The sequence below is a fragment of the Megascapheus bottae genome, chromosome 13 (genome assembly GCF_031878675.1).
Source record: "Megascapheus bottae isolate mThoBot1 chromosome 13, mThoBot2.hap1, whole genome shotgun sequence".
Lineage (NCBI taxonomy): Eukaryota > Metazoa > Chordata > Mammalia > Rodentia > Geomyidae > Megascapheus > Megascapheus bottae.
In genome coordinates, this window is record NC_143521.1 from 11,236,141 (window position 1) to 11,252,679 (window position 16,539).

Below are 16,539 nucleotides of genomic sequence, written 5' to 3' on the forward strand. Positions count from 1 at the left end.
TTTTTGCTAATCTTATTCTTGTGGGTGACAACCAAGTTTTAAAACAAAGCTTTTTAACAAAGCGACTAGTTGAAATTTATTTTTTCAGAGCTAGTTCCTGTATTAGACATATTACCATAATACCTTTTACAGATGAAAGTTGGGTGGGAGTCTTAAACTTAGGAGCACTAAGACTGAAGTTTGTGTCCTGCCACCAACTGTCTCCAGACTGTCACTTCAGCAGGTTGTAGGAAAAGGAAACTAGATGAAGCCTGCAGCTGCTTTGTCTGGCCTCTGCTCACCTCAGCTGCAGCCGATTGGGAGGGGCCATACCAGGCCCGAGTGGAGCCAGAACTTTTTACTTCCCAGAAATATTCAAATAGATAACAAGGATGTGGCTTGGGTACACGCAGAAAAACCATAAGGATCCATATTTAGAACTGGTACCAATTTTAAAGACAAAACTGGACAAGGAAAAATATGTAACAAGAGCAAGACAGAGAAGCGGAGACTTTTAAACAGAATCAGACATTGACATATAACAAGAAAATTGGACTCAATCAGATACACTTAACACAAAAACATGAGCTCAGATGAATGTTTTCACCAAACAGCTATTTTTAGATTTAGACATGTCTTGCTGGTGGGACTCTCAGGCATGTCCTGTTATCGACAAGAAACTCAGAAGGGGGGTCAAGGCGTCCCTTGACCACCCAGGCCTCTGTTTTAGGCCCAGAGTGCACTTTTTATTTATCTTTTTTTATAAAAATAAAACAAAACAAAACAGACAGGGGGTCGGCTGATACTTACCTCCGGAGGCCTTTGCTTTTCACCTGAGCATCTTTTACAAAAAAGGTTGTTAAAGGAAAACCACTGTTTCTAGAAAAAGCAATCTTTTTACCTCAATAGCATAAATATACAAATTATTAGGAATTGATGAAAGACTTGGGAGCCCTGGTTGGGTGGTTCCCATGAGCATATTTTGTGGGGAGATCATGAAGAAACCTGTATTTGAAACTTGTATTTGCCTGATCCTTATTAATTTTAGTAGCTCCAATTGTTTTTCCCACCAATAAGCCACTGCTCCCTATGCGATTAGACTGTGGTCTCTAGAATTGGGGGAGCAGTTCTATGCTAATTTTTTCATAACTAATGCAGTCATCATAGAATGTCACAACATCCGTATCTTGTCTCTCCCTAGAGATTACAGGGCAGGTCCTCTTTAAGAGTAGTGGCTGGATGGCTCTGCCAGGACAAGGGGCTTGCCAATTGCTAAGATGCTGCTAGGCCAACTACACCCAGGAGCTGGGGCTTGTGGCAGTTTCTAGGAGCTGGGAACTTAAGGCCTAAGAGAATTGCTGAGCCAGGCTTTGGAGGATGGTTTTGGCCCAGGGCGAATTAGGCCCATTTTTGGAGACTGCTTTCTTAAGCTCTTTTAGGGCAGGTCTATTGCCCCCAGGGTTAGCATTTATCAAGCATGGTGGGGAGGAGTAAAATGGCGGCTTAACCCGCCCTTTCCATTCAGGGGAGGAGCTGCCGTGATATGGCGGGTTAACCTCCTCTTCCAATTTAACACGAGGTGAAGCGCGGGAAGAGGGATAGTACTATGGCGGAGGTTCCTCTACACCCCAATTGTTTGCCACAAATTCCGGGGCAGGAGCACTTGGTGAAGGGCTCTGGGGCCCGATCCCAGGGTCAAAGGGGCCCAAAAATCCCTCCTCAGGGCGAAGCTCTAAACCCTTTCTTCCCTGAGCAGCAGGAGGGCCAACTCTCCACAACTCTGAGCACTCCTCAATTAAAGTTTCCTTGGCCCTAGATGCCTTAAGGGCAGACAAAGTCTGATAGACCCCCAAGGGGAGGATCCTCTCCCAAGTTAATCTTCCTCCTCACCAGGAGATATATGCGGTCCCATGTGGCCCAATTGAAAAGAATGGCCACCATTAACATAGCGCATGTTAAGGCCTCCCAGACCTTCTCGGCCCAGGGATCTGAAATCTCCAAACCTCTGCTTTTAAATCTAGACGCTGTGAGCACCGGGTAATTTTGTAGATCTGACCTGTCCTGAGCCGCCAACAAAATATCATCAGAGTGTAGGGATATTGTAAAAAAGCAATCTTTAACATCAATGATCATTTTATCTACATAAAACCAATTCTTGTCAAACACGTTTGGTAAAGGCTATTTACAGCATACATGGCCAAGCATGCACTATTTACAGTTTCAAGCAGAAAATGTTCCTTATTTGACCACAATTGCAATAATTACATGAATCTGATCTCCAGCTTGGCTCTGGGTTACCGGGAAAGCTAAGAGGGTTTGGTTTTTCCAAAGCAAGGTGGCAGAGTTCTGAATCGAGGGAGGGAACGCAACTCTAAGGAGTTGAATATGTTCCCGTCTATGTTGGAGTGATCGCCGCAAGGCCGATAAATCAGGCACGGGGGATCGGGCTCGTGGAGAGCAGGGGCATGAGAGAAGGGGGTCGGGAGGCCTGTGGCAGTACCTCCTCGCCATACTTAATTCTTTTTAACCCAAGTTCTTCATGTCTTGAGAGCCTATGAACAACTCCTGTGACGATGATGCCTGTCCCATGGTCAGTCACTTACCTTTCGCCATCTCCACTCAGCGTCGACCGAGATGTCTTGGGCGGGCCACTCCGAGCTGGTCACACAATCACTTGGATCCAAGTTTTCCTGGAAGACAGCAGTTCCTCAGCCTCACAGGCACTCGAGCCCCACGTTGGGCGCCATCTGTCCCGTCCGGAGGGACGTCAACTAGAGCCAAGAACCTAGAGGGAGGAATGAAAGGGACAGGAGACACGAAGAAGGCAGCAAGACAAGCATTCTGATCAAGCTGTGAATTTTATTTTTTACACAGGGGTTTATATGCCTCGTCAGGAGAGGCAGGAGGGGGTTGGGGTGTAGGAGCCGCTCAGGGCAGGGGGTCTGGTAGTAGGATGTTTCCTCCTGCTCCGGGTAGAGGTAGAGGCCAGGTGGTAGGATGTTTGCATATCAACACAAGCAGGCATGCAGGTACATTCTTACACTAAGAATTCAGGGAAGGGGAGAATGTCTCCGACAAGTATTCTTTATTTTTTTTTCTGTCAGCTGTGGGACATGAATTCTAGCCCTGGGCACTGTCCCTGAGATCTTCAGCTCAAGGCTACCACCCTACCTCTGGAGCCACAGTGCCACTTCCAGTTTTCTAGTAGTTAACTGGAGATAAGACTCATGGACTTCAGTGCCTCTGCTGGCTTTGAAACACAATCCTCAGATCTCAGCCTCCTGAGTAGCTAGGATTACAGGCATGAGCCATGGCACCTAGCTGTATGTATTCTTTAGGTCTCTACTTGTGTCATGCCTGTGGCACGTTTACTTTTTTTTTTTTTTTTTTTTTGCCAGTCCAGGGGCTTGAATTCAAGGCTGGGATAATTTCCTTGGGTTTTCTCAAGGCTAGCGCCATACCACTTGAGCCACAGCACTACTTCTGGCTTTTTAGGGTCATATATGGTACTGAGCAATTGAACCCAGGGCGTCATGCATGCTAGATAAATACCCTATCACTAGGCCACATTCTTGGTCCTGGTATGTCTATTATTATCCCATTCACCAAAGCAAGTTACACTGTCAGGTGCCAAAGTCCTGAGTTGGAATAATATAGCATTGTCTATAGAGAAGGGGGAAAATTGCTCATGAATATAAAAATTGCTATCTGCCTTACTTCAAAATTTCCATAAAATATTCACTTAAGAATGTGGTATGTCTCAGCTTTGAGATCCACCTGAACATAAACAAGAAGATTCTCATATTGACACATGATAAACATGCAGACGTTTATCTAACATATTGTATAACACATAAATTGGCCTGTAACATATAAGTTGTATTTGGGGAAAAAAATAAAGAATGTAAATGACTGAAGGGATAGGTAGATTAATTGGGTGGAGATAAATGTGGGTCCAGGCTCAGTGGCTTACGACTATATAATCCTAGCTACTCAGGAGGCTGAGATAGATCTGAGGATCAAGGTTCAAAGCCAGCACAGGCACAAAAGGACCTGAGACTCTTATCTCTAACCTCTAGAAAACAGGAAGTGAGGCTTGGCTCAGGGACAGAACCCAGGCCAAGTTCAAGCCCCATGACCCACAAAAAAAAAAAAAATAAGATATACTATCTAGCAATGAAAGAATTTTAAGTGAAAGTCACCATTGAAAGTCAGGAAATAATAGATTCATGTCCTATGAGAATGAAACTACAATAAAAAGTATAACATTTTGAAGAGGTCAAAGAGAATGGAAAGATGACACAGATCCATGAATCATGGAACTAATAATATAAAAAAAAGCTGTATATTGGGATGATTCTATACATTTAATGCAAATCACATTAAAAGTCTTCTCTATAGTCAAAAAAAGCACTCCTAATATTCATATGAAAGCACAGAAGACCTCTAATAGCGAAAGCAGTGCTAATGATAGACAGAGTCATATAAAAAAATGCAGCATACTATTGGCACAAAGAGAGATGCAAGCCACTAGAATCAAACAGAAAAACCTGGGAGGGGTCGGGGGGGGGGAGAACCCCACACAGTTATACATACACAAAAACCTTCTTGAACAAAACAGTTTTAAAACATCTCTCAGCTTATTTTAAAATCGAATCATAGGCCAGGAGTTTGGTCTGGTGGTGGAGTGCTTGCCAAGCATGCACGAAGTTCCAGGTTCAATCGCCTCATTACCACATACATAGAAAAAATCTGGAAATGGTGCCATGGCTTAAGTGATAGAGCTCTAGCCTTGAGAAAGCCCAAGGACAGTGATCAGGCCCTGAGTTCAAGCCCGAGAAGTGGCAAAAATCAATCAATCAATTAATTAATATAAAACCTAAGTGGATCTAAGCTGAAAAGATAAATCTTGAAACATTGAACTACTATTGAAAAAAACCTTCTCTTCAGCTTTTGTTCTACATTGTGGTTACTGCATCAGTTTGAGCTTCTCACCATGTCTTACCACAAGACTTTCAGAATCAAGCGATTTCTGGCCAAGAAACAAAAGCAAAATCACCTTATTCCCCAGTGGATCCAGATGAAAACTGATAACACAATCAGGTACAGCTCCAAGAGGAGAACCAAGCTGGACCTGTGAGGAATTGCACCAGACACCCACATATTTATGCTCCACCATGAACGAATTAAACTAACAACCTTCACAACATATGGAAAGCTACAGGGATACACAAGATTATTCCAAATAGAACTCAATAGCTCAACAACCGTAGAGATTTCTCAGAAGGGAAGAAAATCAAAGGATGCAGGGCCCAGCCTCTTCTAGGGCGACCAAAATTCCTCCGGTTCAGTCCACAATATCATAGAAACTGCAGTGATAGAGAGACTTCCGCTGAGGAATGCCGCATTCCACGCCCATTGTTCACAGAATTCTCTGTACTGAGATCCTAGGATGAGAGTGGGAGCTGGTGCCCGAGCTCCTATAGCTAGGATTTTGTGACTGTGCTTTGTGACAGTTTTTGAGCTAGAAAAGATTTATCTGATAGAGCCAGTCAACGCCTCCCATCCAAAGACCAAGGCTCAGGAAGAGCAACTCCTTGACCCCGTAGGGGGCCAAGGCAATGGGGTCCAAAGGGCAAGGCAAGCGCAGGGCCCATGCCACTAGGAGAAAGCTTGAGCTCAGTGCCCACAGACGTGAAGGCCGGACCACTGGGCCTCTCTCTGCTGGGCCTCCCTCCCCAGCTGAGGAGGTGACCACCCCCAGGGAGCACTGCTCCACCGCCACACCAGCACCTTCACAAGCGCCCTCCACTACCCAGGAGGAGGCCGCGGGGCACAGGCCGTCCTCAGCCAGAGCCCAGAGCCCCTGTGCTGCGGAGGGTGGGGGCCCCCGACCACCACCTCGTGGGGTCCCCTGCGCTGGCCTGGAGGTGACACAGCCCAGGACCTCCTGTTCCACCCGCAGTGCACATGGCGCCTCCTCTGCTGGCATGATGGAGCACACAGGCCCCCGACGACCACTGCCCGGAGCTGCGCCCACCACCCATGACCAGGAGGCAAACCTGGGCCTCGGCTCCTCTACCACCAAGCAGAGTGAGCCTTCCCGAGCCTTCTACCCGCAGGCAGCCGAGGGCCGGGGGCCCAGGAGACCTTCCTCCAGGCCTCGGCCCACCACTGACCAGGGCCCAGGAGAGCACGGGGCCTCCCCAACCACCACCCACACGCTGCAGCTGCCCGCCATCTCCCAAAAGGGAGAAGCCCTCTGCCTACTCCCCACGGGGGCTGCCTCCACACTGGAGGAAGGCCACAGGGCCATCTCGATGACCCCCACACACTGGGGGCTCTTCATTTGTCATGGGGGAGGAGAGGGCGTCACCCCCAAACTTCTTGCTGCCAGGGCCAATCTGGCAGCAAATGACAGGAAAGAGCGCAGGGGCCCCAGAAGGGCGTTTGGTGCACTCGGCCCCCTCAGAGTGGGGAGCGGAGTGGTCGGCCATGCTCTCAGGGCCAAGCCCGAAGCCCTGGAAGTTCAGCTCCCCAGAATCTCCTCTACCTCGGAGAGCTCCAGTGCCGTCCATCTGGCGGGAGGCTCCTGGGCTGCCGTCCACTCTGCTGGGGAAGATTGTCAGGGGGAAGATGGCAACGTGGACAGGGCCACCGCGAAGACGTCGAGCAGCTCACAGCTCGGTGTGAGTGCGCACGCCGTCCACGGACAGCCTATGAAGCAAACTACTGCCTTGGCCAAGGTGGCAGCAGAAAAGGCCAAGCACCGCAGGGAGGACGTGGCCAAGGCAGAGAACCCCTACGACTCTACAGTTACGGCTGTCAGCCCCACGGACGTCAAGAAAGTGGCAGAGAAACTGTATGAACTTCTTCAGCTTGATTTTATTCCACCTCTGCAATCACGCAAGGAGGAGCTGGACGCAGCGCAGGACAAACTCGACCTGAGGGCTGGCCAGGCCCAACCCACAGACAGACTGGGAGCAGCTGGGAAACCGCAAGAGCTCCCCCGACTTGACCTCCCTGGACGTCAGACCCCTGGTAGGTTCCATCCCTCAGAGGTTCTCATCACTGAGCCTCACACAGCAGCAGAGGAATACTTGTGCGCTGGGGACAGCCTCAGCAGCAACCCACCGTCCTCCCCAGAGTCAGATATTGAATGTATACCATTGCAGCCAGAGAAGTTACCCAAACGTAAACTCAGTGTCTGGGCCAAAGCACTTATGATGCTAAGGAAGTCAGGCGAGCACAAGAGAAACTTCCCAGTGCACCGTGTGGACAAGGACATGCTATTTGTAAGGGGTGAAAACAAATTCACGGAGGAATACATCAAAAGAATTGAGGAGGAGAGCCAGGAGAATTGTGAAGAGGGAGAGGAGGGAGAGCTGGAGCAGGAAGTATCAACCTCCACAAACTCCCAACAAAGTGTAGACCATGTCTACCAGCCACTGATAGCCAGGAAAGTTCAGTTCCAGGACCCCAGGCCACCGCTGCCTCAACAGGAGAAACTATCTAGGCATCTGCAGGCCTCACACGACAAGAGGCATATGGAACTTGCCAGAACAGCCCGGGAATGGAAGGAACACAGCCAGTTTATATGGCAAAAATCCTTTTTGGAAAGACAAATTCCTAACCTGGACGTGGTTAAAAGTGGAAACAGCAAAGTCAGGGAACTTGCCCTGCAGATGCAGCCCAGTGAGGGGAGAGCCAGCATGGCCCACATTGACCTGTGCCTCAGCACTAAAATGGAAAACCAGTATTTGCGGGACCAACTAGAAAAACTGACAAAACAGTACGAAAAGTTGGAGATAACAAAAAGGGAATTTTTAAGGAGAAAAGAGCATTTAGAGAAACCACGTTAGCTTCACAGCATTTGGAGGACAAGGAAAGGATTCAAATAGTCAGTGGACACCAGAGATGCAAATTTACCTTTACACAGTTCATGAAGATTGAACTCAAGGAGAGACAAGAATTTGTAAATACATGAGGAAGCGTTCTGTTTGTAAATTCTTTGTGGAACATCTCTGTGTTGTGAAGAATATTTTTTTCAAGTTTTTTTATCCCAGTTTCTGGAATACGTATGATTAATGTATTTTCCCCTTAGTGGAGCAATATTGTCCCCTATTCCTCCACTAGTGTGTATGTTCTAGAAGATGAAAAAAATCTGGAAAACTATTTTTGAATTGTTTTCATTACTTGAAATGTCTGCAGTAGACACAGTTAATTATCTTTCCCATCCCAGAACACTTCTGAAATATTGGGTCTACTTCCAGATGAGAGTTCGCAGGCTCAAAATGACTGGCCATATAGTTCTCTGTCACGAATGCCAAAAAATATTATTTGTTTCATGAGAGGTTGAGGCCAAAACAGTCCTTTGTGGGTTTCAGAATCCCTGCTTTGAAATATCTATATTAATAAAAAATAATTTGGAAGGGGGAATGAAAGGGGGACAAAAACATAATAAGGGGTACCAAGGTTCGAGAAGTACCATTACCCATTATAGTTACGAGTGTAACTGTAACGCCTCTATACCTTAGCCCAACAAGAAAATACAATAAAAATAATTTTAAACGTACCCATAATTTTAATTTTAAAGTGAATGTGTTGCCTGAGTGTGAGTGTGAATGAAAGGCTTGTGTTGGAGAATATGCAGAGATGTAGGGATGAGCAAAGGATGGCCTAGTGGAAGACCAAAGTGAGTGTGACATGGATCTAGTGTGACTACAGCAACTTTCACCAAAGACAGCTCAGGAAGAAGACTCGGGCCTATAAGGAATGGGATGCTTCCACTGGACATTTCACTTTGGAGATGAGGGCAGGTCCATTGTGAGATTGAAGTGACCTGTATACGCTGAACCTAGGAATCATTTCTGGTAAGAAGACAGAAGTAACAGTGTTGGAAGTCTCTGATAATATGTTATAGGCCTCAGTCCATCCTGAAAAAGTATCTACTGCAGTATTGTTGCTTTCATGAAGGTATGTGAGTGACATGTATCTGCCAGTCTTCCCTTGAGGTATGTCCCTGGATTTGGTGTATGGGAAAAGCAGCTGGTTGGAAGCCACCCTGTTGTGAGGTTAGAACAAGTAGGGCAGAATTGGGTAATAGTTTCTAGTCTAGATGTTAGACTAGGACACGATAGTAAAGATTTTAGAAGGTGGGAGAAAGGCTTATACCCAATGTGGAGGGCCTGGTGACTGTGTTTTGGGAAGAACAGACCACGTTCCTAAGGAGGACCACTATTCCTGTGCTTTCTGGGAGGCTCCAGGGTGGGAAAGGTCCTGTGGGGCACGAGAGGGTTGGGTCAGAGGCAGGAGAAAAGTAGCTGGATGTTGTCTCCGGGCCACTAGCTGTACCTTCTGATCTGCCTTTGAGTTACCAACTGTGATAGCATCCAGTCCAGTCTGATGTCCCTGGCAGTGAAGGATAGCTGCCTGTTTAGGAAGGGAAGGCACTTCCTGGAGCTAAAGAAGTTGAGCATTAATAATGGGGGTCTCTTTCAGAGACAGGAAGCCACATTCCTTCCAGATGGCTGCATGAGAATGGAGACAATGATAGGTACATTTTGGATCTGTGTAACTGTCAATCCTCCAACCCCTGTTTAGAGTTAAGGCCTGAGTTAAGGCTATAACTTCTGCCTTTTGTGAGGTAGTGCCAGGCAGGGAGCTGCTTTCAATGATGGTACAGTTATTAATGATAGCATAGGCCACAACTCAACTGCCTGGGGAGGTAGGCATGGAACTGACACTGATGTACCCGGTGTCTTCCCGGTCTGGAAGGGGAGTTGCCCATGATGCCTGTAAAGTGAGGTATGAGCTCCAGCAAGGTCTCTGTATAGGAGTGGAAAAGAGGGTTAGAGTTGGATGAAAATAAAGTGGCTAGACCGAGAGGAAGGCAACTTTCCAGTGAGAAGTTGAGATTTTTCAATAAAAGTGACATGAAATAATTGTAAGTGGGAGGGAACAGGGAAGCCAAAATTTTATGAGATTAAAGGTCTTTTAGTCTGTGTGGAGAATGAATGGTAGTGAATTGGCCAAAAGTGAGTTTTGTGCTTACTTGGGCTAGAGTAGCTGCTGCTGCCAGAGTCTGAAGGCAGGCTGGCCAGCCTTTTACCATTGAGTCTAGTTGTTTTGAAAGATAGTTCATCAGTTTGAAAAACAGCCTGACATTTGTCCAAGAAGCCTGCAGCCAATTCAGTGACATAGAGTAGAAAAGATTCTTTAAGGTTGGGAAGAGCCAGTGCTGGGGCCCAAAGAAGTGCCTACTTCGTCAGTGGGCTTTGTATGGTTCGGAGGCTCTGAAAGAGATCTGGCCAAGGTAACAAAGCCAGATATCCAAATATGAAGAAAGCCTGCAAGTCCCAGGAAAGACAAAAATGTTTTCCTTGGGTCTGTAGGATACAGACTCAATATAGGCTTTTCTATCAAGAGTATTTTTTTTTGTCTGTCATGGGATTTGAACTCTGGGCCTAGACTCTTCAACTCAGAGCTAATGTTCTACCAATTGAGTCAAAATGCCACTTCCAGTTTTCTGATCATTAAACATATATACAATCTATCAGATAATAAAGTAAAATACTGTAACAATATGAGAAAACAAAAGAGATGAGAAATAACATAGGACATTAAGAACAACAATCACACATTATATAGTTCTTGTTTCCATATCCTGGAGGTCCTTTCATTTAGCCTCATCCTATATGTAGGCCACGTTCTTAAGGCCAGCCACCATGCAAGTTGTTGTCCTATTTCTGTTTTCCTTTCTGAGAGCTATTTGGTCTGAGCCTTCAACTAAGTCTCACATCATCTCAATGAAGCATGTATTCAATCCCCGCAGTTATCAACTTTCAGTGTTGGGTTTCTTCTGAGACTCAAAGCAAACTCATCTATAAGGAGGAAAACTAAAATAAGACACAATGTTGGAAAAATAATTTTGTAGCATGACAGAAAAGTGGACTCACAACCACAATGTTTATAACTCCATTGCAACAAACAAGACAAGACAATGAGAAAATGAGAGGAAAGGGTGATCAGAAAAGGAGAGTAATAACCCCATAAAGTTATTCTAAATATCAATTTTCATCAGATAACCACAAATAAAAATCCAAATGAGAGTGTCCACTGTCCACTGGATTGGAGGAATCACCCCCTTAGCTGTCATTTGGTTTCAGTCAATTCAGACACCTGTGGTCAACTAATATCTAAATATACTACATACAGAAGTAAGACAGACTCAAAGGAACATAGGCTCAATGGTTTCCCTCATTTGTCATAATTAGTATAAACCTTGGATTTTCCTAGCAGAGGTTTACAATAGAACAAATCCTTGATACATAAGGCCATATAGGTTGAGGCTAAATGAAAGAACCTCCAGGATATGGAAACAAGAGCCATATAATGTGTGATAGTTGTTCTTAATGTCCTGTTATTTCTCATCTCTTTTGTTGTCACTTGGTTATCTCATATTGTTACAATATCTTACCTTAACTGATATATTGTATATATGTTTATTTGTTTATTTGAATAGGCTAGGGTAGGGGGAAAAACAAGCTGGGAGGGGTGGGGTGGGAAATGGGGACAAAAACATGAGAAAGGGTATCAATGTGTGTGAAGTAATGCACCTTCTATCTGGTGAATATAACATAACCCTTCTATTAATTACAATAAAATATATTTAAAAAGAAATTAATGTTATTGACATTGCCTTTATTTTATTAAAGCAAAAGAAATGTTTAGCCATCAAAAAATAAATATATTACGTACAAACCTTCAAATACAAATACTACATTAGACATGCCATTATGAGAAGCATGATGAAAATTTGCCTGTCTTGCCTGTCCTGCCAAAAACATAAGGCATTTCTTTCTTTAGCACTGTGACACACATGCACTAACTGTCCTGGAGTCAGTACTTCTCTCAGTTATCCTATTGATGAGTGGTATTGCTGTGCTGGTGTTCAATTAACCCATATTTTATCTAATACTGGCAGTGCAGGTGTGCTGACAGATACTATGTCTTTCTTTATGGACAAAAAGTTACCTTGGGAAGGGAAAAAGTCATATGCTGATGTTGCATATATGTATAATACAAATGAACAAGAAAAATACAGCATAGTAGATGCAGTGGCAGGCATCTAGTTTTTTTTTTTTTTGTTTTTTTTTTTTTTTTGCCAGTCCTGGGCTTGAGCTCAGGGGCTGAGCACTGTCCTTGGACTTTCTCAAGGCTAGAGCTCTACCACTTGAGCCTCAGCACCATTTCTGGCTTTTTTTCTATGTATGTGGTACCTAGGAATTGAACCTGGGTCTTCATGCATGCTAGGCAAGCACTTTAACCACTAGGCCAAACTCCCGGCCCCAGGCGTCTACTTTTTAAGGAGGTGTCTCTTAGGATGTATTGTCCAAGCATAGGAAGCAGGTACTCTAAATGAATATTAGAAAGGATACAATTAAAATGACTGCCCACACCATGTCCTGGTGAGACTCTGGAGCAAAGTGAATTTATCCACTACTGGTGCAAGTTTCAAATGGCTCTAACCTTTTTGGAAAATATTTCTTCAGTGTCCTAAAATCTTATGTCCTCAGCAATCCATATCATCCTATTTTTAGGTATGCGACAAGAGCATATACCTACGCAAAGACGTAACCACAGATGGTTGTGTAGACTGAAAAACCACCCAAATCCCAACCATCCACAGCCCATTCAGGAAGCGAGGAGGCCCTGCTCCTCAGGGTGTTGCTCTCTAGCCAGGACAAGCCTCCCAAGCGCAGGGCCCCTGGAACCCCGCGGGGTCAGGAAGGTCACGGGGCGCCCCCCCCCCCCACCAGACTTCGGGCGGGCGGTGCCATGGCTACCGCGCAGGCTGCAGCCTCCTGCTTCCTCCAGTCTTTCCCGGGGAGAGAAGCCAGAGGCCAGAGGAGTGCGTAGGCCTCTGTGGTCAGCTCGAGACAGCAGGGACGCCTCAGCAGGGCCCAGGCCAGGCCTTGGCTGCTTCATCCTCAGACTCTGCTGGGTGACTCCCCACCCCCTCTCCCAGGACCCCAGAGCCCTCCCTCCTGCCACCCCAGCCTCTGAGAGCACTGGCTCAGTGCCCTGCTGCCAAACGTCCTGTCCACACTATGCAGTGCGCACTAGATAGTGTCTAGAGCATCATGCATCTGGGTTGTAAATTCCACTTAAAGGCCCCTTGTTTCTGTTACCTGAAATGCTGAATGTAACCAGAGGGTTTCTTGCTGTAATGATCAGAAAAAAAGAATCAGAAAGAGAAGAGAGGAGGAGAGGGAGGGGAGGAAAGAGGGAAGGAAGGGAGGGAGGAGAAGGCTGATTGTCACTTTGGAGAAATACATAAAGCATAGAAGTCAGGAGTGAAGATCACATTACTGTGAGTTGCTCTTGCTGTGTGGCTCTTTGGGCCCATTACCCACTTGCCTGTATTTTAAGCACCGCTGTTGAGAATTTGCCTTGTTTATTGTACAGAATTTTTTTTTTTTGGTGCCAGTCCTGGGCACTGAACTAAGGGCTGAGCACTGTCCTTGGGCTTTCCTCAAGGCTAGAGCTTTACCACTTGAGCCAGGGCATCACTTCTGGCTTTTTCTATGTATGTGGTACCAAGGAATTGAACCCGGCAAGTACTCTACCACTAGGCCAAATTCCCGGCCTGGACAGAATTTTAAGTAGTCAGAACACCTGTACAATTGAGGTTTTTTTTTTTTTTTTGGTTTGTCAGTGGTGGGGCTTGAACTCTAGGCCTGGGTGCTGTCTCTGAGCTATTCAGCTCAAGGCTACCACATACCCTTGAGCCACAGCTCCACTTCTGGTTTTCTAGTGGTTAATTGGAGATGAGAGTCCAATGGTCTTTAATACGGGGCTGGCTTTGAACCTTGATCCTCAGATCTCAGCCTCCTGAGTAACTAGGACTACAGGCATAAGCTACCATTCCTATTTTTGTTGTTGTTGTTGTGGTGGTGGTGGTTTTTTACATCACATTATTTATTATGTGAATTTGTTTACAATACAAACAAAAAATACAGAAATGCAATATATGGATACAGCTAAATGCAGAATGGTGATTTTTTTTCTCTCTTTAAGAGGCCATGATTCCCATTTCTAGTAAATTAAGAAACTGCATATAGGTAAAAATAGGCTTGTTAATTCCACAATTTGCCTAGAAATTACCTCTAAACACATTTCCTCCCTGCTACTTACCATAAAGTGTAAAAAGGGAATAAAAGAAAGTTTCTTTGTTGGTTTCTACCATATGAAAGATGCCATATTCTATTTTAGCAGGGCCAATATATGGAGAACATCTAAATTAAATGTTATTACAAAAATGAAGCAGTAATGAGATTCTGACTAAAGAGGGTATTAAATGAGAATAACATATATGTAAAGAATCCAAAACAAACAAAAGGTTGTTATAAAAAGCTCTAGGTGCACCGTAAGCATATATGTTCTTTTTTCCATGTGTATTTTCAAACAATGGAAGTGTCAAAAATATGGTCAACTGTGTTAAACTAAATTACATTATTGTACAGGCTGCACTGAATGGAACCTCTGTATTATAATTATCATAGAGAAGCATAGTCTGCATCATAGTATGGCAATTCATCCTCAATAGAAACCTTCCAGAATCCTGTATTTTGGAATATCCTATAAACAATCAAACCACCAGAACATGATTGTACAACAGTAAAATGTTCTCTTGCATTCAGTTGAGGACACCTGTTTAATAATAATAAAAAAGAAAATGTAGAAAGATACTTAGAGCTGTTACTTTCTAAGTACAGAATACCCTAAACAAGTCAAGGCATCTTAATCTCCATTGAGAACAACAACAAAAAATAGTATTTGTCTACTGTTAAATCCATTATTATGGTACAAATTGGTCAAACGGATCCAACAAACACTGATGCCCACACTGGCATATTGGCAACTAATACATGACTGGTGGTCAATGGAGAGTTTAACAGATCTTCCCTTTCTTCTTGTTCTTTTCCATGGTTCTGTTGTTCTAAGATGTGCTGCTGGGCCTCCCAGTTGGCTTTCTCCTCTTCAAACTGATGCCATTTTTCCTCTAACTCCTTGTGCTGGGCTTCCAAATTCTTTCTCATCTGCTAATGGTGCCATTGGAGCTCAGCCTGAGTCCTTCTCCTTGACCTTCATCTCAAACACCTCTCCATCTCCATCTCCATTTTCTTCATCTTGGCTGTATGCTCCTTTCTTTCTTTCTCCATTTGTGCCAGGCTGTGGTAAGCTGTCCTTTACTCTTGTTGTTATCCTCTCCGTTATAAGTCACAGCCGCCAGCTTTTTGCTTCCGTAGTTCTCATGGTGTACATTATTAGTGACATCTTTTAGGTATTGCATGTGTGTTCCTATCCACATGTTCTTTAGAATTGTAAAGTCACAGTGTTCACCATTTTCAACTTCACCCCAAGGATACGTATTGCCTTCCTCTGACCCTCTTGCCATTAATTTCAGTGATCATGTTACTGCCTACCACAGCGAGCGGTAAACGGTCCTTTATCTTTTGAACCAGCTTATTTTCTTCTTCATCAGCTGTTTCTGGAAACTCATGTATTTTAATTTTGGGTTCTTGGATTTCTTTCATGATCTGTTTTTTAAACTGCTGGCATTCCTCTGGTGTGAGCGTGTCTGCGTTGGCAATTAGTGAGATGATATTCACTTTTTCAGGCAAACATTTCCTACAACTCAATATCCAATGGTTTTAGTCCGTGTCCTGAGGGAGCAATGAAATACAAGCAGCACTGCACCCTGTTATCAGGCATCTGACACCTGTTCACCCAGGATTCTGCATTTAGGTAATCCTCAAATCTACTATCGATGCAGTCCATAACAGGCTGTAGCAATTACTATTATCCACTGCATCACCAAAGCCTGGAGAGTCAACTATTGTGAGCAGCAACTGAACACCACCTTCTTTGATTAAAACCTTGGATTGCTCCAGTTGTACAGTCTTTTATTCTATGGGAAGGCCCTGGGTACTCTGGAGAATACAAATCTGTGAGAAATAATGAGTTGATTAATGTTGGCTTTCCCAGTCCAGATTCACCTACTACACATAAGTGTGAATTCAAACCTTCTTTTCACTGATTTTCTGTATACTTGATTTGGGCGACTGGCAAACCCCACATAGCCTTCAAGGTTCTTCTGTCCAGTCATGGTGCCGGTGCTGAAGCTCCTCTCCTAGGCAGCAGCGGATCTACCACTGACCACCATCCCTTCCCAGCAACAGGCCTGGGCCCACCACAGCCCCCCTTTCTCCAAAGCCACCTACTTCCATGCCTGTTTTTTAAAAATGGTTTTCCCAGCCACAGTGTTTATATTTGTATTATGTGGGAATCTTTTTTTGTTGTTGTTTTTGCCAGTCCTGGGCTTGAGCTCAGGGCCTGAGCACTGGACTTTCTCAAGGCTAGAGCTCTACCACTTGAGTCTCAGCACCACTTCTGGCTTTTTTCTATGTATGTGGTACTGAGGAATCGAACCCGGTCTTCATGCATGCTAGGCAAGCACTCATCACTAGGCCAAACTCCCGGCCCCTGTGGGAA

At 44.9% G+C, this 16,539-nt stretch overlaps 2 protein-coding genes and 1 pseudogene across 2 annotated transcripts; 2 read left to right on the forward strand and 1 right to left on the reverse strand.

The window, feature by feature from the left end:
* Positions 1–4,975: 4,975 nt before the first annotated feature.
* LOC150055510 (large ribosomal subunit protein eL39-like) lies at positions 4,976–5,119 on the forward strand. Its single transcript, XM_090343996.1, has one exon. It carries the CDS (start codon positions 4,976–4,978, stop codon positions 5,117–5,119), a length of 144 nt encoding a protein of 47 aa, XP_090200122.1.
* A 481-nt stretch (positions 5,120–5,600) lies between these two features.
* Positions 5,601–8,516, forward strand: LOC150055511 (uncharacterized). The gene has a single exon (XM_090343971.1). It carries the CDS (start codon positions 5,601–5,603, stop codon positions 7,839–7,841), a length of 2,241 nt encoding a protein of 746 aa, XP_090200097.1. The 3' UTR covers positions 7,842–8,516.
* Positions 8,517–14,912: 6,396 nt separating this feature from the next.
* Positions 14,913–16,153, reverse strand: LOC150055512 (septin-7 pseudogene; annotated as a pseudogene).
* Positions 16,154–16,539: the final 386 nt, after the last annotated feature.